We start from the raw sequence: 24,874 nt of genomic DNA, 5'->3' as shown, positions 1-24,874 counted from the left end.
TACTTTAACAAATGTTTAACCATTTTGTTCAACGATGTTTTGCTGGTAGTTACAGGCAGCAGAAATTTGGAACCTGCCTGTTGTGTCAGGTAGAGGAGAGTTGATGACACATTTCATTTCAACGTTTTGACCCCAATGTTAAAATGTGTATTTACGTGAGATATATATACTGGAGGTCTGCTTCTATTCAATTACATATGAATTCAGCGCTGTTGGTTGATTAATACACGTGCGTGTACAATGTACATTGGTTTATAGTACAAGCAGATGCCACAGTTATGTTCAGTGGAGACTGCACCACTGGTTGCATGCACTGAAACATGCTGAATTCATGGGGTCTAACTTGCTACCCTTTTCTTGTAGGGTGACACCGGCCCTGCTGGTCCAAAGGGGATGCCTGTGAGTACAGCGCCAAACATTTAACATTTCACATTCAAATAAAGTCATCATGCTGCGAATGTTATACCCAATTGCTGATGTTGCATATTTTAATACCATTGCTTATGTTTATGGCATTCAGGGATTGGGGATTCCTGGGCCTCCTGTGAGTACATTTGCGATTTTTAAAAAAATTAACGTTAAACACCACCGTTCCAATGGAACGTACTGCAACATTTTCAACTCACACACTGATGATCGTGACATAAAATACACAGGACAAGTTAGCTCAACAGTTTCAAGCCCAAAGTCAGTTCCATGTCTGTATGTGTGTAATGTGCGGGGCACGACTGTGCATCGAGGAAGAACATTATTTCCGTAAAATGGGCTACATGACAATTTCTTACAAAAATGTCTTCAAGTTTCTTTAAAACAGACGGCAGTCGTTAAGGTATAAGGTATAAGGAAGCCGCAGGCCAGAGGGTAACCATTGGTTGGGGTCACGGTCTGTCTGCTAACCTCTATAGGGCTAAATGGAGGCCTGGCTGACTTGGCAAAGTAAGGCAGGGTGAGTGGGCTGGGTGGTTGTCTTGTGCAGAGAATATGCGTGGTACCAGTGTTCATCGTGGGTTGACAGTGCTAGTCCCGTAATTGGTCTGGGAAAGGGACTGAGCGGCCGTTTCTGAGACAACGTTCCTGGAGTAAGCTGGCGACTTTGCAGGAGGAGCTTCGCTCCTCCACTTGGCTTCTCAGGAAGCCATCGAGTGGATCCCCAAACTAGACACCCCGTTAAATGCGTTTCCCATCTTACAAACGAAGGAGTTGGCGAGTCGCGCTCTATCTGAGCGAAGCTCCCGACTTCGGTGACATCGTGGTGCCTGTAAAATGCAGTCGATCAAAGAGGTTAGGTCTCTGCATTCATTTTTTTTATGCGTGCGATTTTTTCTGCGCTTTCCAGTTTTTTTTTATTACATTGAGGCTATTACTGGGATATAAATATAAATACTTGGAGATGGTAATTGAAAAAAGTGACAGGAATAGGTACTGAAGGTTGTCCTAGCTTTCCTGTCATCTTTTATAACCTGATTTTAAATCCTAGTTTATCTATATATTATATATAATATATTATATGTCATATAAGAAATGTTAATGATCCCCAAGGCTTTATTACACTTATAAGAGGGCCCAAGCGTGTGGTTTCATGTCCACTCTCGAAGCAGCCTTTTAAAATAAAAAAATATATTATGTACACTTTATAGGCGATGTGGGGATGATTGTACACTTGCTGTTTATTTTCTCCAGGGTTTGCCAGGTGCAGATGGAGTTGGTGGGGACACTGGTAAACCCGGACCAGTGGTACGTTTATTTTGCTCTAAAGAAACAACTGCTTGATCAGCTTTCAAATGATGGTTTGAATCAGCTCTTTTAATCCCAAGGGCAGTGTCTGGGGTTACGCATTTTCTCATGATAGGCTTTAAAATGAAAAGCTTCAAAAACAATCTTGTCTCGATATAAACTACTTCCTTGATTTGCTAAGGTATTATTTAAAGTCCCACACTTGCCTCGGTTGCTGCTGTAGTGTTGCGGTTTGCACACTGGACTTGCAAATGCAGAGGTCACCAGAAGCAGCGGTCAACTTCCTTAAATCCTCCCGCACCTTGGTCCGTATGTATGCATGTATGTTGAACTTCTTTCACACCGTATGCATATCCAACCGTGTTAATCGGAGGTGCGTCCGGTGGGGTAGAGTGTGGGCACTCTCACCTCTTCCACGATGTCTGGCCAGCGTCCTCGAGAGGGGCTCTCTAGAGCTTCCTCTAGTGGAGGCCCTCATGCCAAGCCGTGACGTGAGCAAGTCCTTGAAGGGCTGCAGCGTTATCTTTACCTTGCATGGCACACAGTGATGGCAAATCAAGGTTAATTTGACTTGAAATTCATTGCAATCTCTGTGTAACAAATATCTACAATATAATGCAATGTCTGCATAACTAAGTATTGCTTTGTAATTAAACAGTGCGTGGTTGTTTTTTTTTCAAGAGAAAATTATCAGAACATACTGTGTGTTCCCACATAAGTATGTATTTTCAAACGTTTTTCCCCTTTGTCAATCCACGGATGGATGGAGGCTTTTCCTCCATGCCTCGTTAGCAATGGTTGTTTATTACATCACCGCACGTGCAATCCTATTGGAAGTCGAGCGACTTCATGTATCTGTTATGGTCAGACATTATCAATCTATGTTTTAACTTTGTACTCATGTACGTGGAGGAGTGGTAGCACAGTAGTTAGCACACTGTATTGTGCACCCGGTGAACCTGAATTTGCTCCCAGCCATGGCGAACATCAGTGCTGAGTGATGTCAAAGCTGATCCTCCACATCTCACCCACCTTGACCTGTGTTGCTGTGGCCTTCTCTTAATGAGACCATTATTCCCCCCTCCCCACCAATACCTCCCTGTGTGTTGCAGGGTCCAATTGGGCCACTAGGCCCTCCCGGTCTACCTGGGCCCATCGGCCCTCCGGTATGTACTTCTGGACACACTCAATGACACAGGGAAACTGGGCGGGGGGGAGGGATAATTTCAGAAAACCTCCCACCGCCCAATTAATCCCTCCCTCCGGATAGCAAAGTGAGACTTGACAAGGTGTAATGTTAAACCACCGGGGAAATTGCGGCACAATGTTTTTATAAGTTATGTGCCTTTGGTGAAAATGGTTCCTTGATCATTTCCAGCCGTCAACACACATGGTCCGAGTAACAAAAACGTGCATTTACAAATGGCATCTAAAGATTGTGAGTGTTACTTTTTTCTGAATCAGCATTTTATTAAAACACTCTTTGTAAGCTGATATATTTTGTAAAGTTATGCAGAGTACTGCAAATGTAAAACGATGGAATCGTTGAAAATTTTAAACTAAAAAATTATAACATTATCGAAGATACTACACGGTAATTGTAAAATACTTCACGTATGAAATGTTCAGACATATTAGGTCCATACATAGTTTTCTGAAATATTGCCTATTTTACTATAAATGATTATAGCATTGTATTTTAGATGTACCTGAACATACATGTATCACAAGGATTATCAAACTTTGTCTAGTATCTGACTAACACTACTTAGATTATGCATTATACATGTTTGCATCATGCAAATGTAATGGTGCATTGTCATCTAAAATAGAGACTTAATTTATAAAGCGCACAGTTTCCGTAGATTTAGAGGCGTGGGAAACCACATATAAGTGGGATGGCAGCCAGAACCAGTGTCAACCATTGCCCAAGCTCTGTGGCCCTGGATTGGGATATTGTGACAATCTCGACGCTTGATTGGGAGTTAGACGACATTTGTGCGATCCACCAACCCTTGCCTCCACAGCCTATTAACCTATTTTCTATTTCACCAGGTAAGGCCCACTGAGCTGTGTAGCTCGTTTTTCAGAAAGGACCTGGCCAGAAATGATAGCTCAACGAAGTGGAAATTGATAGCAGCTACATACTCTTAACGCTGGATTACACGTGCACCATCACTCTTAGTTTTGTCATTAATGCCATACCTAAAATTGTATAGAGACAGATTCAATATGAATGTAAAATAAATAAAAACTCTTTTCTATTGTTATGGCTTTTTATTTGTAAATGCCACATGTGCACTATACCTTGGGGTCAATAGTAATTGCAGTTACAGCAGCATTGTTAGCTGAAATTAGAATTTCAATTGCATTGTGATTGCAATTCACTGATGAAACATAAAATTACAATTGCAATTGACCCCAGATCTGATCCACATAGAACACTGGTTTCACATACGTCTAGCATGATGCTGAGCATCATCCCTCACAGATTAATCGTAATAATTTTAAGACCCTTTAATTAATTGCCTCTTTTATGCAGGGTCCACCTGGGGTTATAGAATTTGACAGCCTTGGAGAAGTCAAGGTAAGTCTTTGTGTGGCATTCCCTGATTTAAATGAATAAATGCACCACATGTAATGTGAATGACAAAAATGCATGCATATGTTTTGTCCCGTGATTTCTGAACGTATTGCTTAAACACAGAATGCAAGAGGGCAATGGTGGTAATTGTACTGTTGATGTTCCAGTGCCCTCCCTCTTGCCCTCCTGGCTTGCCTGGCTACCCTGGCTTCCCAGGCATGAAGGTAATATGGCACAAAACAAGCATTCATTCTTTCTTTATATACTAGTTTTTTGCCCGTCCAAGGACGGGTGTATTGCAGTAAATGTGAAACTTGCAAGCGAAAAGCAGACCGCGACGTGATATATTCATTGCATCAATTAGTGTGCAATTTGTAAGGGCGCGGTGAGACAGACCTATTTCATTTTAAGGTTATGATCCCTTGTTCATCATGACGTCCTTTTTTACTTTGATGTCTCAATTGCGTTATGGAGATCGCGTGACGTGAGGGTTCCTGCCTTTGTAGTGAGGGTTGTCAGTAGAGCTGAACGATTTTGGGAAAATATCTTATTGCGATTTTTCTGACAGATTTTGTGATTTGATTTGCGATTACATTTTTTAAGTCAAGCTTCAGTTCAATATTCACTGTGTAATAGATTTAAAACATGTGATGGATCATTACCACATGATACCATCAAAATATGAACTGCTCCATATATTTGAATGCAAGGATGATAACTTAAGATATATTAATTGCTTCCAACATGTATTTATTAAAATGTTTTAATTGAAATAGAACAATCAAACATATAATAATTGTTAAGTTAAATACAAAAGTTATAATAAGAAAAAATACCAATAAGCAAGTAATAGGACTTTTCAAATCGCAAAAATTGCAGCCTTTGCGATTTGCTAATCGCATTATTTAAAATAACGATTTGAAATCGATTAATCGTTCAGCACTAGTTGTAAGTTGACGCCGAGGAGGGGGGAGGAGGTGAAAGGGGGGGGGGGGGGTGTCCACTTGGAGGACGTCACCTATTGTTAATGAAGCGGGCTGTTCGATGTGGAGTGACGTCACCTGCTCATGATTATTAATGAGGGGGAGGGTGCTCCGTGTGGAGTGACGTCACCTGCTCATGATTATTAATAAGGGGAGCTGGTCGACGTGGAGTGATATTATTGGCTCATTATAGTAGGTAATAATAATGGGAGGGGGGGGGGTGTCCATTTGGAGGACGTCACCTGTTCATGAATATTAATGAGGGGGGATCGTCGTTGTGGAGTGACGTCACGTGCGTTAAGGACAGACATTCCTGGGTTATTATAGTAGGTATATAAACAGAAGAAAAAACCCGAAAAAAATGAAGTTTTTAAAAAAATAAAACAGTTTTTTTTATTATATAGAAGGACAATTTAATATCATTGCAAGTTACATAAACTCCCCATTAAAAGCTGCAAGCAATATTGCATTTGAATTATTGATACACTGACGTTGAATGTAGGTCCTGGGAAGTGAGTGTAAAGAGAGTGTTGCTAAGTGCTCTACAGTAACCTGCACTTGGCTCCCTGTGTGAGATCAGCTCTGCAAAATGAGCCATTGTGCAGCTGGGTGCATTGCCTGAATATACACCGACAGGAATTAAAACAACACGGCTATTGGGGAATTTTTACTGGCCGTGTTTAACTACATTTCACAGGCGCCATTACCTTCATTTGGACAGGCTTAAGTAAAAGTAAAGGACTTCAATGTATTGTTTTCATGGATCACCACCATCATCAACTATGATACCCAATAATTGGTCATCTGTACATGGACAGTTTTTATTATTTGTCTGTGTCGGGTGGAGGAGGGTTTACTACACGCATTTTTACAAGACAACCTAACCCCCCCAAAAATAAACAATTATGAACTACGATCAATCCACTGCTGCATCACACCTACCCATGCTGTTGCCATCTCTTGTGATGCTGCTAGGTAATAGTCGTTCCTTATTCTTGACTATCGGCCGTCATCACTCCTTGCAACATAAAAAAAAATCCAAGCCCGCTTTTATTAACAGTTTGCATGGTGCCGTTAACTTGTGCATGTTCTAATCTCACAAAGTCATATTTTCACGTGACAGAGGACAATTACCACTACACGCCGTCAGTGGGCCTTGCTGAATAGGTTTGCCGTACAGGGCAAGGCCTCCGCGTAGCCACCCTTCACAGTTGGGGGGGGGGGTGTTCGTGACAACCCACACTGCAGTTGTGGCGACCGTACAAACGGTGTCACAGATCGCTGATGACTGTCCCACTGACAAAGTTCAGCGGAGCTCTACGAGAGAACTGCACGTGGCCACCGTAGACACGACCGCATGGCTTGGCGATTACGCGCACGCTGATCGAATTGAAACGCACTTCTCACTTAAACAAATGCATCCGATTAGCACAGTTGGCTACTTAAAGGTGCCAAAGAAGTTCAACATACGAACGTTTTATTGATGGCACTTAAAACTTCACGAGAATCAGTCATATGGGCAGATGCTTGAGGTCGGATTGGCCAACGTGTGTTGGCATTGTTTTGAAATCAGTTTACAAATGCTAATCGCACCAACTTGAAGGAAGACAAAAGACAATTATCGCTGTGTTGTGTTCCTCAGGGGCACAAAGGTCACAAGGGCGAAGTTGGTGAAGATGGTAAGATGGGTAACAAGGTGAGAGTTTCACTTGCTCCTGAAAAGGACACATTTACTGAAGGTTTTAATGAATGAACCATAGCTATTCCTGAAGAGCGTTAAATATCTTCCTCACAATTTTGGTTGCTGTAAACAGGGTTTTGGTTCATATTAATTAAATATATACTACATACAGTATATTATACACTACTGGGTACACAATCATGAAAATAATTATATGTGAAGGGGTAATGCTAATGAATATATTTCTCCCAATAATATCTTATAAAACATATACGTACCATTATCTCAGGATTTGAAGACACACTTCCCCCCCCCCCCCCCCTGTGCTTTTAGGCAAAAGTTGGGGGTGAGTGTTATAATTTGTTCGCAGTGCATGAGGGTGATCAAATCTGTGTTTGACTTGATACCGGGAGAATACAGAAAATAAAAATAAAAACTTGCTACTCGCCCCCTTGTCAATTATCTTTCGTCTTGTTCGCTTGAAGACCCTGGCTCAACTGAAATCAAGATCCACGGACGAAGGGCAGCGGTTGAATGGACCCACTGTTGCGTTTTTTTTTTTTTGAACACAGTGTCCCTGATGAAATAGCTCTGTGTGCCTCACGGAAGTTGGTGAACAGGTAAAGTGCACAGAAGCACAACGCGTGGCGATAACTTCACCGAACGTCTGATTTTTCCAGGGCGACACTGGTCCCGCGGGGGTGACGGGGGTACAAGGCTCCGTGGGTTTTCAGGTAACAACCGTGACCCTGCCAACCGTTTAACTCGGACGTGCGTGTGCGTGAACCCGGCAGAGGGAGGGCCCAGTGAGTACATCGCTCGTACAATGTAGTTAGGAAGTTTTATTGTGCTTAATTATAGCAAGGCGACAGCCATTGCCTGACACGGAGTTGCCGTTCATTGCACCGCAGGGTGACCAACAGACTTCATCCAGCCAACATAAAATGCCATGTGGACATGGACAAAGGGGCCACTTGACTTAATTCAACTCTGAAGGAAAGTGAAAGCTATACCGTAGTACGTTAGAAACGTAATATAGCACATATTACTTGGGTTCAAAAACAGCTTGACACGGTGGACAGATGCTGTTGCCGAGGTCGTGCGTTATGAAAGGTCTATGCGATCGAAGTGTTATCTGAGCCGAAGATTGAAACGTGTTAGAGGAAACTTCCAAGTGAGAGTCCTATTGCCTTGCTCCAGCATGTATCTATATTGAACGTCTTTCACACCGTACGTAGCCAACCATGCTAATCAGAGTTGCGGGGGAAGGACAACAAACTAAAGCTAAAGGCCAGTTCTCAAGAAATACGTTTTAAATCCATAGCTCCAGTGGCTTCCTAATATTGAAAGAAAGAGCATTCTTGATTTGAAGCTTTCGTGACTGCAGGAATCCATACTCTTTGGTTCTTTCGGTAAAGTGACGTAGGCATAAAATAAATCACGACGTTTCGGGCGCACCACAAGCGTCTGTCATCAGGTGGGAAAGCCATGGTCTGCTGCTGAGGCAGACTGTTTTAAAAGGTTTGAAATGGGTGTAGCTTCAGCAGCAAATCATGGCTTTCCCACCTGATGACGGACGCTTGTGTTGCGCCCGAAACGTCGTGATTTATTTTATTTTATACCTACGTGACTTTACAGAAAGAGCATTCCGGACGGCCGCAAAAGCACATCTGAAAGCACGCGATGCAGTGCCCCGTCTTCATTGGACGGTTAACCAAAAACCACTGCTGTGAGGATGACCGAAGTTTGCGTGGTGGTTTATGCTCCACGAAGTGGGTGCTGATGTTTCTCTTCTTAAATTCACTGAGAATCACGAAACGCTACCTCGGCACTCACCCACGCCCCGGCCCCAGGACTGCCCCACCCGCGTGCCACCCTCACCCTGCAGTTAGCCACCCCCTGGTAAAATCAGTCAAACGGTCGCATCGCCCATGACTGAGTGTGTGGGTTGCTGCATATTTAAGGGTGCAAATGAAACATTTTTTTTAATTTGAATATGTGGCAAAGATTATTGAGGATTATCATCAATACAAATTAAAGTGATCCGTCTTGGTACACTGCTATGGACACTGACGCGTGAGCTCCGAGTACTGTGAAGTCATTGAGGCGTGTGGTTCGTTGACTTGGGAACGTTTTGCACACCGTCTTGCGTGCAGGGTGGCAGAGGCCTTCGAGGGCCCCAAGGAGAAGCTGGCCCTGCAGGCGAACGCGTGGGTATCCCATCATGCAATTCCAGGCCGTGTTTACATCAGCCAACGTGCTGTTCGTGCACAGTATATAATGTTCGTTGGTGTCAGTGGGTCGCGTTAGTCAGACCCAATTTGTCAGACCGATTGATGGCCTAGCAGTCAAGGTCAGTCCGCTCCTGATCACTCTTACATTGCTTCTGCCATGGTTATTTTTCTCACCCATGCTGAGGTCTCAGTCTCCCAGGCTGACCGTCTCATCTCATCCACCCGATGTTCAACCACCACACTGCAGCTCTAAACATTCCTCATCATACTTCCCTCCCATTCTCATAATCTCCTTTCCCAAGTTCGTATAACCTTGCTCAATTCAAGAAAAATATTAGCCCTTATCTATTACACCTTCAATAGAGACGTTTGCTGTTATCCACTTTGTACAGTACATATGCTCAGCGTTGAGAGTGTAGCGTATATGTAAATGCAGATTCACTATTTATCAGGAATGTAGCACAGAATACTGCAACATAACATGGGTTTCCATTGTTGATACTTAAGAACTAACGTTAATTAACAAGGCTAAGGGTGTTGAAGGCAAGTGTCAATCGGAAGCACCTATTAAGGCTGCCACAATATATGAAGTGGCTGTTGCAGCCAGAACCTAGCATACCACCCCTCCTCTCCCCAGTGCTTACGTTGACAACACTGATCCAGGTGCTCTCTTTAGTGTGAGTTGACTTAGAGGTGGCCCGTGCCAAGTACAGATATAAACTGACAAACTGCAAATGTACATACTATAGATGTGCGTAACCCATTTGTAGAGATGTCTTACCACCAAACCGCTATTGCTTCCCACAAAGACATATTCATGCACAAATACAAATAAAAAAATATCCCCAATTTAGACTTATTGATGGGCCAAGTGCTGATAACTTGCACGTCTGAATGCCGGAATGGCAAATGAAAAAGGTGGGTGGCTAGTACCACGCCTGACCCCCTTTGTCTTCCAAGTGTTGATGTTTACACATTGCAGCAGGTACTCATTTAAGGCCTAGTCGACCTAGGGCAGGCACAGGATGAGTTCAGATCATTTTCACTGATATTGGCCATGAGATAACCACTCCACTACCGCTCCCTACAACCGGTACATGCACATGTGTATGCACATAAACATTCCGAATAATACGAAGGAATTTATGTTTAGATGGGACAGTCAGGGATTCTGTTCTGTAAATGATCTTGGCATGCCACATCCATCTCGCCTTATTTTGGTCAATGGCATTATAAACCTGTTAATCAGATTATACGAAATGAGGGTTCAATCAATTATGGTTATGTGTACGTGTACCTTATACCCTAGTGGCAGTGCCTTGCGCCGATGATCCATAATCCAAGCCCACCGAGAGGTATTCCGGAAAAAAATCATATGATAAATTGAGCCCTGACAATATTCTATGTAATAGCAAAACCTACTGACTGTTTTTTTTTTCAAAGGCATGTCTGGAAATAGTATTTATTCAGAATCAGAATCAGAAAGGGTTTTATTCGCCATGTAAGTTCACACCGACACGGAATTTACTTTGGCAGGATGGTGCATACATTCAACATATAGGAATCTAAAATCTTAAATAAGTTTTAAACAAGTCTTACTATAATAAGGGTTAAAAGTCTAACACTAAGGGGCTGAAGTATATAAAATTATATAAATATCGAATATAAAATAGCTTTAAGATATAATTTAAAAATACAAATAGGGAAACATAGTTAATATCAGCAACGTGTCGTTATGTAGATCAAATGTTAAAAACAGTGTTAGCCCTTGGCCTTGTTTAACAGGCCAGCAGCAGATGGGAAGAAACTGTTTTTATGGCGTGAGGTTTTGGTCCTGATGGACCGAAGCCTTCTGCCGGAGGGGAGTAGCTGAAACAGAGAGTGTCCAGGGTGGGAGAAATCGGCCATAATCTTCCTCGCTCGCCTCATAGACCTTGTCGTGTGCAGGTCCTCGAGGGTCGGTAGATTGCAGGCAATTACCTTCTCAGCAGTGTGGATGATACGCTGCAGTCTGCTCTTGTCCTTGGCAGTGGCAGCAGCGTACCAGACGGTTATGGAGGAGGTGAGGATGGATTCAATGATCGCTGTATAGAATTGCACCATCATTGTCTTTGGCAGGTTGAATTTCTTCAGCTGCCGTAGAAAGTACATCCTCTGTTGAGCTTTCTTGGTGAGGGAGCTGATGTTCAATTCCCACTTGAGGTCCCGGGAGAGAATAGTGCCCAGGAAGCGGAAGGACTCTACAATTTTTACTGGGGAGTCTAACAGGGTGATGGGGGTGAGTGGTGCTGTATTCTTCCTGAAGTCCACAACCATCTCAACTGTCTTTAGAGCATTTAGCTCTAAGTTGTTCTGGCTACACCAGGTCACCAGATTGTCAGCTTCCCACCTATAGTCAGACTCATCCCCACCAGAGATCAGCCCAATGAGGGTGGTGTCATCCGCAAACTTCAATAGTTTGACGGACAGATGATTGGAGGTGCAGCTGTTGGTATACAGGGAGAAGAGCAGAGGGGAAAGGACGCAGCCCTGAGGAGTTCCGGTGCTGATGGACCTGGAGCCAGAGACTTGTGTTCCCAGCTTAACGCACTGCTTCCTGTCAGACAGGAAGTCTGTGATCCATTTACAGGTGGTGTATGGCACGTTCAGCTGGAAGAGCTTGTCCTGAAGCAGGGCAGGGATGATGGTGTTGAAGGCAGAGCTGAAGTCCACAAACAGGATCCTGGCGTAGGATGCTGGGGCGTCCAGATGCTGTAGGGTGAAGTGGAGGGCCATGTTAACTGCATCGTCCACAGACCTGTTGGCTCTGTAGGCAAACTGAAGGGGGTCCAGGAGAGGGTCTGTGATGGCTTTGAGGTGTGCCAGGACCAGGCGCTCAAAAGACTTCATTACCACAGATGTAAGGGCGACCGGTCTGTAATCATTTAGTCCTGTTGGCCTTAGCTTTTTGGGCACAGGGATGATGGTGGAGGACTTGAGACAGGCTGGTACATGGCATGTCTCCAGGGAGGTGTTAAAGATGTTGGTGAACACCGGAGACAGCTGGTCAGCGCAGTGCCTGAGGGTGGCTGGAGAGACAGAGTCCGGCCCGGCTGCTTTGCGTGGATTCTGCCTCTTGAAAAGTCTATTAACTTCTCCCTCCTGAAAGGAGATAGTCGTCTCTGTAGTATTGGTGGGGGATGGGGCCTCTTGGGTTGGAAGGGGTGGTTCAGGACAGTCCAATTGTCTTTCAAATCTACAGTAGAACTCGTTCAGGTCGTTGGCTAGGCGGGAGTCGTTAGTGGTGTGGGGGGCTCTGGGTTTGTAGTTGGTGATCTGCCTGAGCCCTCTCCAGACAGAAGCAGCGTCGTTTGTAGAGAACTGGTGTTTTAGTCTCTCTGAGTACAGTCGTTTAGCCTCTCTCACCGCTTTGCTAAACCTGTTCTTCGACTCCTTGAATCTGTGTTTATGCAGCATTCACTCTGAATGCTGCATAAACACTGCCATGTGATGGTTGAATCTGACTGTGTTTGTTACAGGGTCCTACTGGGCAGCCTGGGCAGCCAGGTCCTATGGGACCACTGGGAAGATCTGTAAGTATTTGTCATATTATGAATTGACATCTCATTTCAAACATTTGAAAGGTTTACCCCCTGTGGCAGCTGTTCCTGTGAGGCACAAACTGACCCAGAACCTGGCCTGCAAGTGGGCATGAGCAGGAGGCGATAATTGCTGTGTAATGACAAATGAGTCATTTGCGGGTCAATTTGGAAAATAGGGATTTTGACACGAGTAAACAATGGCCTACTCGTTTCGTAAGGCATCAGGGGATATTTAACGTCCACTCTGAAGCGGATGGTGCATTTTACTGGTAGGAAACGCAGCAGACTAGAAGCCCAACCGGGATTAATTCACAGGAGGCAGGGGATTAATTGTGTATGTCTGTGGATGTCTGTCCACGTGTATCCGGACACCCGGATATATAACAAATGCGCTCCTAGTGGGCATTACTGGTAGGAAACGTAGTGGACTAGAAGCCCAAACGGGATTAATTCTCACAGGAGGCAGGGGATTAATTCTCACAGGAGGCAGGGGATTAATTGTGTATATCTGTGGATGTCTGTCCACGTGTATCCGGACATTCGGATATAAAAAAAATGGGAGGGGTGGGGTTGGGTGGAGAGGGGAGGGTAGGGAGGGGCTGGGTGGGGAGAGGCTGGGTGGGGAGGGGTGGGTGGGGAGGGGCTGGGTGGGGAGGGTGGGGCTGGGTGGGGGGTGGGAGGGGTGGGGCTGAGTGGGGTGGGGCTGAGTGGGGTGGGGCTGGGTGGGGAGGGGCTGGTCACCCCGTGGTGCCCTTATAAAACTCAACGTTTAACCTACTCACGCCGGCTTGTGCCCGCCCTCACAGTCGGGCATATTTGCGGAATACACCACGTGGTGGTGCCGCCGTTGACCCTGGCCATTGACCGAGCAACCCAACGTTCCTACCAGCCCCCTCCGTAGGAATGTGTTTTATTGTTAATAGATCCACAGTAAGAAACCAGAGCAGTCTGTTGTCTTTGAGCCACAAACCTCGGCAAACAAGCACGTCAGTGGCCAAAATATTTTGCTATGTTTGTGTGTGCTGTATTCTCCAACAGTATGAGTACAGTAAAATATCAGTTTAAAACCATTCAGAATCTGACAAGCATTGCTCAATACTGAGTACTGCGATATCTATAGCTCTCAGTGACACTAGGTAAACTGATGCATACTGAAAGGTGTACAAATCCAACAAGCAGGTACGCAGTGGAATTATGCACAATGATTATGAATTGTGCAACCATTTGTGACCGTTTATCAGGGGACAAATGCACAACCTCTGATAAAGGTAAAGAACATGCTGGGGCCCTTCCCAACATAGTGCAATCAGAAGTGTACATTTGCTTGGTCACAAAATCTTTGTTAACACATTTTTGGGACACGTCACGAGAAGAGATGACGATCGGTGGTCTAGACTAATGATGGAGTTTTCTTTTGCGAAACGAAACTATTTTTGATTTTGCCAGTTAAGGCCCACTGAGCTATACAGTTCTTTATCAGAAGTGACCTGGCCACAAAATATAGCTCAATGAAGCGGGTTATCATGAGTGTAATTTATTGCAGCCAAATTCTATAAATTAATTATTATAAATGTGGAGGGGAAAACTGGAGGACTCAGAGAAAAATCCGCACGACCACAGGGAGAACACGCAAACTCCAAATATACAAGCATTAGGGTCGGGATCGAACCCACGACCTCTTGTATTCCAGGCGAGATAGTTAACATTTAACCACCGTGGCATCCTTTTGGCAGCCAAAGGACAGAACACAATCGATAGGATGCGAATAATGGAGATGGAGCTATGGAATCATCTCCCGTGAAGAGGCTAGATAGATTATTGTTGTCAGATGTGAGGGACAGTGATGGCTTGTGGAGGTCTTCATCCAGCAGTGGATAGATCATACCTGATGGTGATCATGATGATGACTGAATACATTTCACAGGGAAAAGAAGGACCAAAGGGTTTTATGGGATTGCCAGGGCACAAAGGCGACAAGGTATGTTGGCAACACATTTGTGCAAAATATGTATTTGTTACAAAATAAACTCTTGCTAATGAGATTTCATTTCAATAGACTCTCTCGTGGTGCATTAAATTATACAAAAATTACCTGAGGCCACTTGGGTAATAATGCTAACATTATGTAACTCTTATTTTGTAAAACATACTGTGAACATGGGTCTGTCATTATTTTTGTTGTCACAGATTAGCTGCTGAAATCATAATCTGTTGTTACTCCGTGTAGCTGCTATGCTGTCTTAACATCATCAGCGAGCTTTGAAATCATTTCTAGACTGTGCTTGATCATGTATTCCCATTTGTTATATAGGGAGAACATGGCCTGATGGGAATTATTGGTATTAAAGGTATCAAGGGAGAACCCGTAAGTAATAATCACAGGTGATACATTGTCAACAATATTTTAAACAAAGTGCATTTTCGTTCATTACATGCTATTTTACTTAATACATATCCATAGTGAAATATCATACTACCAAACTACTTAAAGTAATTTATTATCATCATCAGGGATTTCTCTGTCACAAGAACATGGAATTTTATATTACAGTTTTGTGGCCACTAAATGGCGATGAGCTCCACCCAACTCACAATTGAATGTGGAGACACGTTAATATTGGAGCAATTATTTAAAATGTAATCACAACACGTGACTTTATAGAGTTAGAAGCCAAAAGCATGTGAACCTATTCCTTACTGAAGTAAGGTCCCCGTGTGAACCCACTTAAAAGTTTCACATGAACTGCATACCAATTACATGATAATTCTCGTAAAGCAAACTGAAACAGAAATAAAATGTCCTTCTCAACAGGGAGACTTTGGATCAAATGGGCGTGGAGGTCTGGACGGTCCTCCGGGAGAAACGGTCAATCACACATTTCATGCACATGCATACATTGATGCGCTCAACCAAAACATGGACACCTACAGCTGTATAACCATTGGGGATCTGTTCCAAATGTTCAATTTATTCTGACATTTTTATATAACGGGGCCTAGATATGAAAGTTTCTACCATTTCGCATTGACCTGAAAATGTGACGTCACAGAAAGTGATGGCACATTCTTACTTTTTCCACCATTGTTATCATCACGTAATGTCACTTTTGCTTAAATTATTAAAATATATTCACGTTAAAATTATAATTTCAGTTGGAACAGAATGTAAGAAAATGTAATTCAGTGATTAATGCAAAACATACACATATAAAATGATGATATTTGGTACAAAAACAATGAAAGTTATTTGAATATAATTCATAAAAAATTTTTTTATTTAAAATCGGAATTGAAATTCATCCTAAAGCTCCAAAAAGTCCATATCTGAATCAATGAAGTCACAAACTCATCCCGATTACGCAGGCAATGTGATGCATTGTCAATATGTTGTGTTACGATTCAATTTAACAATTATTATCTCATTTATGAAATGTGTTAATTGTTCCATTTACTTGGAACAGCATTTGTCTAGCTCACTTCAATATCCTAAAAGCAACATGAGAGTATAGTGTGTATGAATGTTAATAATCAATTCTTACGCATACAATCTAATGTAGTGATCGTGAATGTAAGAGTTAATTGAAGTTAATTCAGTAAAGTATGTTTCTTTTTTTCACATCCAGGCAACAGGGATCACACATTGATAGTTTAAAAGCATGAGAAAATAACGTTATTGTTAATCTGATGGAATAATTCCTGGAAACGCGTATGAACTCCTCACGTTTGTATGCTGAACTTCTTTCGCACCGTACGTAGCCAACTGTGCTAACACGAGGTGTGGGGGAAAGACAACAAACTGAACACAAAAAAGCAGTTTAAAAAATGTTTTCAATCTAGATTTGAAAGTGCATTGCTCCAGTGGTTTCCTCATATCGGAAGAGCGTTCCAGACGCCCGCAGAAGCACATCCGAATACACGCGATGCCGTGACCTTATTTGCTCGATGGCTCGCCAAAAAGTGCTGCGAGGATGACCGGAGTTCGCATGATGGTTCATTCTCCTGTTTATGCTCATGTAAAGGTTGCTTTCACTGCAGAGCAGATTCAATGGTTAAAGGACATCTCTACAAACGGCATTTCAATGAGTGCATGGCCAGGCAATACTAGAGTGCGTGTTTATTGTCCAAGCGAGTGCAGGAGTGGGTGGCTGACCACTCTCAGCCACCTGTTTCCTTTCCCAACTCTTAAATATACAGCAGCGGGTGCTCTCTTTCAGACGGAGAGGCCCTCAGCTCTCAAAGAGGTTGATTAAAGGCATTGCACGCTCGGTTCTTTGAGGATGATATTGAAGTCAGACTGTGGGATATGAACACTGGCCTTGTAATCACAAAGCATATAATAAAATAAAGTTTGAGACAATGGATGTATTGTTTTGTGTTTCCAAATCCCTTAGCTCATTATACACGATTGACAAGATAGTCACAGACTGAATACCGCTCAACACCGTCATCAGACTTTGCTAACACTGAAGAGATGGTAAAGTAACTTCAGTATGTGCTTTCATCCTACTGCAATGAAGTTTCTGAAATGTAATTTAGTTGTAGAAATGAAAACAGTATCATTAGAATTTGAGATATCCATGGCAAACAACTTTAATATGTAATCCCTGGCTATGAATGAACACGAGTGGAAATTGGTATCAGAATCTGGAATGAACCTCTCCTAGGTCAACTTAGCCTAAAATGTGTACCTTGCGGCTTGGTCTCTAATAATAATGATGGCTTCATCACCCAGGGAAGCCACACAAAGCCCAATGACCATTTTTATAGAAGGTCCTCCACTGGCATATTTGGCCACCACCAATGACCTTGGATGTTTTAGCCTCGGGAGGAAACCAGATAACCTGGAGGAAACCTATGGAGAACAAGGGGAGAACATACAAACTCTGCACATAACGGCACCCGAGTCAGGAATCGAACCCAGGTACTTATTTCTGTGAGGCACAGGCGTTGCCACTGCACCACCTTACCGCCGTGGCTGAACCTTGCGTGTGATATTCCAGGGTGAAGCTGCTCAGCCAGGCTTTCTGGGTCACCAAGGCTCGGAAGGTTTACCCGTGAGTTTTACCAGCAAGGATAATTTGACCGTTGTTTTTAAGGCTTGAACGAAGCTGGGAGAACAAAGTTGTACGATTCCTTGGGGAGAATAACCACTCCTGTGCTCATTTGCATGCAAAGTGAAGTTTGCTCCACGACAGAGCATGCATTAAAAGTTCCCATTTTAAGACATGTTAGAAAATACGTACTTTTTGTACAATTATGCATTTCGAACATGCATATATCGCTTTGTATTAACTCGTTTAAAAGTAAGTACTCCCTTTAATGTGCGTTATGTTGTTGTTCCGATTGCACATGTGCAATTGATTGACAAACTTAAAGGGATAACTATCTCTTTGCCTTGCTTTCTCTGCAGGGTATACCCGGAACACCGGGAATGAAAGGCTCGATCGGAGAAAGGGTGCGTCACTTAAAATCATAAAAAACAATTATTCATAATTATTTGCATGTTAAATTATTACTCTTTGACACGCGACTGCATTCTATCTTTTTTATGTCAAGGGAAGTACTGGAGCAGAGGGATCAAGAGGACCAGATGGTCCAAAAGGAATAACTGTATGTTTTCACTTTGTTCAATTACCGAAAATGTACTAATCACGTATTATGCTGTTTACTTGAGTCTGAGGTTATTTGGTGAGTGTGTCTCACATTACGCGGATATCTTCGTCAAGTGATCAAATTCTCATTGCCCCACAGGGAGACCAAGGCAATGCCGGCGAGAGGGGTCTTGAAGGTTTGCGGGGCCCTATCGTGAGTTCTGATTAAAACAAAAGCACAACAATAACAAGGGTGACTTGACCAGACTGTGGCAGGCACAGCATATGTTGAATGATTGAGCAGCCAAAGATGAAATCTCCTTTTCCCAACGAAAATACCGACGGAATAGCCTCTGAGTAACACCCATAAGGATGGGAAAGTCTGCCTGATGTGGATAGTGGCTGCATACGGCTTCATTTGCAGGACTTTCATTTCAAAGCAGTAGCCATACTGATCTAATCTCATTGGACCCGGGAGGCTAATGTGTCAAATGAACAAGGGCTTCTCGCACAAAGAACCTTCAGAAAACTTGGATTAAATCTCTTTTTTCGTCTTCTTCGGCGGAAACTCTAGAATTTCTGTTTAATACCCTTGCTTTTTGTGATAAATAAAATAGGTATGACCCATTGCTTATTCCCCATACTCAGGAAAAATCCACCTTTGTGAGACTGCTATCTGGCATTAATTAGTGTTGATTTTGCCATCAGTGTAGGTTTGCAAACACAATTGAGGAAACCATGAATGGAATGCTTCTTGTGCTTTCGTTTTCAACTCTGTGAAATTAATCTGGGTCTGTAAGTGACTAGAAGGCTGTGCACAAGAGACTGAAGTCTTTATGCTCATTCCAGGAGCAAGGTGATGCACAAATACCATTTGTTTGGCCAAAGAGCATTGGGTCTCACACAAGCACACAGTGTTCTGTGTTACAAGCTGCATTACATTAGTGCAGCAGTAAAAGCAAAACTACAATTTTGCCTTAAAGAAATAAACTAGTTATACATTAAGAAAGACAAAATAAAGTATCTCTATGTTTCAAGGAGTATCTTTGTGAACAGCAAAAAGCCAACGGTTGAAATTCCATATCCTTATGGTATGGTGCCAGTCTCTCCAGTGGGCCAACATAATTCGTGCCATTATACTGCATGTCCTTCAATGGGTTTCTAATAGCTCTGACATTCAGTGTACAATCATGAGACAAAAAGCTATACACACCTTTGTTTCAATATATCAGGGTTGATGACTGTCATATTTGCATGGCCAAGACAAGCTTAGAAATGCAAACTTTAACAGATCAGGGAAACACATTGTAGTTAAATGACATCCTGTATTTTAATTGACAAAAAATGAAGTAAAAACATGAGCTTTTGGAAATGAATCCTTATTTTACAATTTTTGAAGTTCACAAGCTCACAAAATCACTGACAATCTGTAAGATGGAGCTTTTATTTGATACGACTATGGGTAAAAAAAATGTTAAGTTGAATGTGCCACGATGTTAAATAAGAGATTATAAGAGACAAAGTGCATGTTTCCATGCATCACTATTAACAGCAGAGTCAGTGAAATAGATAAGCCTTTTGTGAAGCTTTCCACTAACAACGTTTAGCTATTTTTTGGGGGGAGGAAAGGCAGGCTTAGTTGTTTTTCTCCAAATAATTCTGATGTTTTCTTGTGACATTTTTTGACGCTAGTTGCGCTGAGTACAAGGTTAAGATGAAGCAGCTAAGGATGACACATTGAGGTTTGAATCGGTCTATTGTGTTAGGATGTCAGGATTCATTTTAATAATTGTATTTTTATTAATTTGGGTAAATCAATTCATGAAGATAAAACTATCAAATATCAACCATTAGCAGGACTTCCACACGCACCTATGACTTCATATGTACACTATGTAATACATTGTTGAAGAATTAATAAATTTGCAAACAATATAAATACGCATCAAAAATTGTTTAATAGACATTATTTCGTGTAATTTTGCATTTCATATTTTCCACCAAATATCAAACACTCAATATACGTTCCATGCATATATACATGTGTGGGATTTCAGTGGATTGGTGCAACATATTACGAATAAAAAATTGTGTATTACTCAAACATCTGGTTACATTCATAGCATGTGTTTATATCACATCCATATTTAACATTTGCATGCAAGACATACGTACGCGTGCACAAGAACGTACTAATTCATGTTCCATCGGATTACGCTTCAGCAATAAGACAAGTTGTGCTTTCGCAGGGGAAACTGGGTGGAGAGGGCCCGATCGGGACCCCTGGACACCAAGGAAAGCCAGTGAGTCCCTGCGCCCATTATGAACGTCGTCTGCCACTCACACAAATCACAAGCAAGTGGCAACACCAAGTTCAAATTGCAATCCACGGGATGTTTTTTGCTAGCTTCGCATCGGCAGCGGAGCTGGCACCCCCCACGCACCCACTCCTTGTGGTTACGTTGTAACCCGAGTCTCTTTGTTGCAGGGGCCTAGGGGTCACGTGGGTGCTGGGGGGCTTCCGGGCGCCCCTGGTCACACCGGAGAGAAGGGGCACCGGGTGAGAGCCCAACGTCACGTCGGCCGCCCCCGCCCCCCAACGCTTCATCAAACACGCGTCCAGCGCTGCCAGCTGAGCACATGCCCCGAGCACCCACGGGGAGAGTGGCGCCGCTAGACTGCCACCCCACTTCCTCGCCAAGTGCCTTGTTTGAGCACAGAAGTTTAAACAGAACGCAGCTAAAACACAAAGCACTGGCCCAAAGGCCACACGCGTCCACGGAATAGCAACCAACAGCACTATCAAGGTTGTATTGGATGAAAGCTACTAAGTCGCTTGCAATGAGCAAGAAGGTTATGAGAGCTTGGGGAAAGAGACGATGAGGGTGGGAGTTCCAAAGGCGAGCAGCACGAGGGAAGTAGCAGAACGAGTCGTGGTTTGGCCTCCAGTTTGGCAGTTGGAACACAGAGTATGGGATGAGAGAGAACAATCATTCTGGCAGACCAAGTCCTCAACATGGGTGGAGGAACTCAATGAGTGAAATTCACGTTCGGCAAAGAAGTAGGGTGAGAAGAAGTAGGGATAGAATAGTGATAAAGAGGGGATTCATAACCGGTGAGCGAGGGGCCGTCCATAAATGACGTCACGCACCTAGGCGGGGGGAGGGGTCAGTCATTTGTGACGATGTGTGACGAGGGGAGGGAGGTTTGAGAAATGTGACGTCACATCAAAATGCGCAACTTAAAATAAATATAGATAACACGTCCTACTTAATTAAATAGACTTTTTAATAAATGTTTTCTCCTACAACATCAGAGTGCAGCGCCACATTAAATACGCTCTACAATGACAATAGTTTAAAGCGATTTGAAGAATGTTTTTTTTTTTGGGGGGGGGGGGGACAGAGCTTTGTGACGTCATATTTGAGGGGGGGGGTCTGACTTTTTGTGACGCCGTGTGACGACGGGGTGGGGTGGGGGGGGGGGTCAAAAATCGTCCAAAATCGCGTGACGTCATTTATGGACGGCCCCCCGAGTAACTGGAGTGACTCGTAATGTTCATCGCGTTTTTATCAACTGGCCATTGCCAAGGCAAGTTTACGTGGAATCGCAGCTCAGTACAATGCCACACATCTGACCGTCACATGTCTGTCCTGCCCAATTGACCTCCCGCACCCAGTGCGGCATTTGTGGCAGAGCGTACCTGTCTTTGGGTGTTGCCAAATCCACCCTTTTTTCACACGCAGCACTCGTCGCCTGCGTTTCGCATACATCATGCGTACCTCAAAAGCGCAGTGAAGCATTTTCCTGTGTCTTGTTTTAAAACTGCAGTCCTCCTGCCCATTCCAGCAGCTGTTTCTAGCTGCGGTGGTCCCACCTGATGACGGGCGCTCGTGCTGCGCCCGAAACGTCGTGATTTAATTTTCAATTTACTTTTATTTTATTTATTTTTCACCTACGTGACTGTACCGAAAGAACCAAAGAACAAAGGGTATTAAACCGGCTTGTGATTTTTTTGTTTTGTTGATAAGCTATTTGTGAACAGTGGTGTGATCAAATTTCGATTTATAGCTTTCGTGACTGCAATGGTTCATCTTCTTTGGTTCTTTCGGTAAAGTCACGTAGAATGAGAATAAATATTGATAAAATAAAATAACACAATAATATTATTATTGTGTTATTTTATTTTATCAATTTATTATTTTATTCTCATTCTACGTGACTTTACCGAAAGAACCAAAGAAGTGGTGTGACCGTCATTTTCTATGCATGTTCACGTATCCGAACTTTTCACGTATCTGCCGATACCTCGGCCGCCAGCGAGTCGTGCATGGGGCACTGTGCCGCCTTATGTTGTCAATGTACAACGCGTGAGCGCTTCCTACCTTTTTGTAAATTCGGGTCGTGAGATTAGCACACAGCGGCGCCAGATGCTAGTGAGCACATTCTCTGAATGTTCACATTTTCAGAAACTAAAACACTTTTAATATTTCTGACGTTGGCCATGCAGTGCAAACATTTATATCGCATATACTCGTCGATACAGATTTAAAATAATAAGGAAAAAGTCACAACATCGCTATTGTGAGTTTAACACGTAGGCTTTCGCGACCAATATCATCCATAATAAAGACATTTTGGGTTAGATCGCGTAAATATATAAATGTGTCGGTAAATCCACTACCACCCGACACAGCCAATTATTAAGGGTTGTCACGTAAACAGAACGTTCCAATTCCTTAACTAGTACAGCACACTGCTGTGTTGGAGAGCAAAGCCACAACATTTACAATCCGAGTACGACGTTTCGTCAGTAATTACAACTAGCTTCATCAGGGGACAGGCGGATTTGTGTAGAAATCCTCCGAGAAGAGCAACCAAGTGTTGTCATCATATCTACCCCTCTATATGGATGATATTATGATAATTATGCATACCAGCAGTTCGTAATTTTATATCAATCTTGTGGCGAAAAAAATAAAATATCTATTCACAGTGTCATAATAGTGTTAAATACCACACCTGTTCACGTTTGCAATACAGTTAAGTTCCATCTGCATACAGACAATGTGCAATAAATGCATAATATAACGGTGTAAAAAGTTTGGACCTAAACTTTAGCGACTTACAAAATAATGCTTTGCACGTCGTTGAATGTGACTGTACATCACCTAGGACAGCAGGTACGTAGCATAGGCCAAGTAAAATATAATAATATACGTATTGTTGACATTAGCATGAATAAAGAAAAAAAAATATGTTGTGTCAAAGTTACCTTTCAACTGCAACTGATATGCTTTCAGTCAAATGCCAGCTTTCAGGAAACAGGCGTTTATTTGTTCCTGTGAATGCTTTTTTTTTCTGCGTGAATAGGGCACAGCCGGGAGGCGTGGACGCAGAGGAGTGCCTGTGAGTGCCGCAGACTCTTACAGACAGCATCTAGATTACGTTTGATGGGGGAGGCCAGGGCAGTAATATGTGTGCGTCCCCCCCCCCCCCCCCCATTTACCGTTCCACCACCACCCATGACTGCTGCCAAACACATAATTGTCATTCAGCTACGTAAATTCCGCCCTGAGTATTTTTTTGTGATAGACGAATTGTAAAGCTAAAAGTTAAAAGGGACTTTTTTTTTGGTTCGGCACATAATTGGGAGTGATACTATGGCTTTAATTACCCGTGGGGTTTATATCACAGTGCTACATGATTGCGTTTGAACCATTATGAAGATGGCCATGTGGCTCAGAGGTCGAGCAAGTGGATTCCTGGTTGGTTGCTGACTCAACTCACTAACCCTCTGGGGTTGATAAAGTGAGTACCACTTTGTAGGAAAATTAACAGTGGTTGTCCAATGAGGAGACTTGGCCCCTTCTGTATGAATCTGGGATGTCCACCACTGGCTGAAGGCTGTACATAGAAGATGAACACTGCCTCAATTCTAATTTAAGCACCAAATAACTTTTATCGTTAATAATGTATTTATTATAACACGGCACATATTTTGAGGACCCCTCAAAAATCAAAGGCTCTGATGGGATGAAGCCCCCAGAGCCTCAGCATTAACCCGCACCTTCCATTAGCACGGTTGACTCCGTACGGTGCGAAAAAAAAATTACTTACATACATACATACGTCGCTGCTGAGAGGAATTGTGCACTTCAATTGGCGGTCGACATCAGAAGTGGACCGCGACCCTCAAAGTAATGGGCCCCACCCCTGTGGTCACACAAATTGCGCGAGACGCCGGTGTGTGGCAGCAACAGAAGCTTATGCGAATGCTGCCGCAAGAGGTCACACGTTTGGCGCAACGGTCCTTCGCTGACTGTGCGTGATGAGTTAATGATTGAGAGGATGCTCAATCCAACGAATAGCGTTCCACATTGTGGTCGGTCACATTAACTGAGCTGTACTGTTTTTTTCTCACCAGGGCCCAGTCGGCGAAGGTGGCATCACGGGGGAGAGAGGAGACACGGTATCGCATTGCGT

At 43.2% G+C, this 24,874-nt stretch overlaps 1 protein-coding gene across 1 annotated transcript in view; it reads left to right on the top strand.

The window, feature by feature from the left end:
- The window catches only part of LOC116942654 (uncharacterized), a 49,198-nt gene that overhangs the window by 13,007 nt on the left and 11,317 nt on the right, over nt 1–24,874 (top strand). Inside the window, exons 6-26 of the mRNA XM_032954837.2 lie at nt 364–399; nt 521–544; nt 1,681–1,734; nt 2,847–2,900; nt 4,277–4,321; nt 4,486–4,542; nt 6,944–6,997; nt 7,663–7,716; nt 9,139–9,192; nt 12,735–12,788; nt 14,722–14,775; nt 15,109–15,162; nt 15,610–15,663; nt 17,798–17,851; nt 18,208–18,252; nt 18,354–18,407; nt 18,549–18,602; nt 20,638–20,691; nt 20,877–20,948; nt 23,762–23,797; nt 24,816–24,860. Of these exons, the coding sequence (XP_032810728.1) occupies nt 364–399; nt 521–544; nt 1,681–1,734; nt 2,847–2,900; nt 4,277–4,321; nt 4,486–4,542; nt 6,944–6,997; nt 7,663–7,716; nt 9,139–9,192; nt 12,735–12,788; nt 14,722–14,775; nt 15,109–15,162; nt 15,610–15,663; nt 17,798–17,851; nt 18,208–18,252; nt 18,354–18,407; nt 18,549–18,602; nt 20,638–20,691; nt 20,877–20,948; nt 23,762–23,797; nt 24,816–24,860 (1,062 nt within the window). The remainder of the gene's footprint in view (nt 1–363; nt 400–520; nt 545–1,680; nt 1,735–2,846; nt 2,901–4,276; nt 4,322–4,485; nt 4,543–6,943; nt 6,998–7,662; nt 7,717–9,138; nt 9,193–12,734; nt 12,789–14,721; nt 14,776–15,108; nt 15,163–15,609; nt 15,664–17,797; nt 17,852–18,207; nt 18,253–18,353; nt 18,408–18,548; nt 18,603–20,637; nt 20,692–20,876; nt 20,949–23,761; nt 23,798–24,815; nt 24,861–24,874) is intronic.

This window comes from Petromyzon marinus, chromosome 15 (genome assembly GCF_048934315.1).
Source record: "Petromyzon marinus isolate PM22_M1 ecotype Great Lakes invasive population chromosome 15, UKy_Petmar_22M1.pri1.0, whole genome shotgun sequence".
Classification (NCBI taxonomy): domain Eukaryota; kingdom Metazoa; phylum Chordata; class Hyperoartia; order Petromyzontiformes; family Petromyzontidae; genus Petromyzon; species Petromyzon marinus.
Note: the sequence above shows the minus strand (reverse complement) of the source record. Positions and strands in the feature narration are given on the sequence as shown.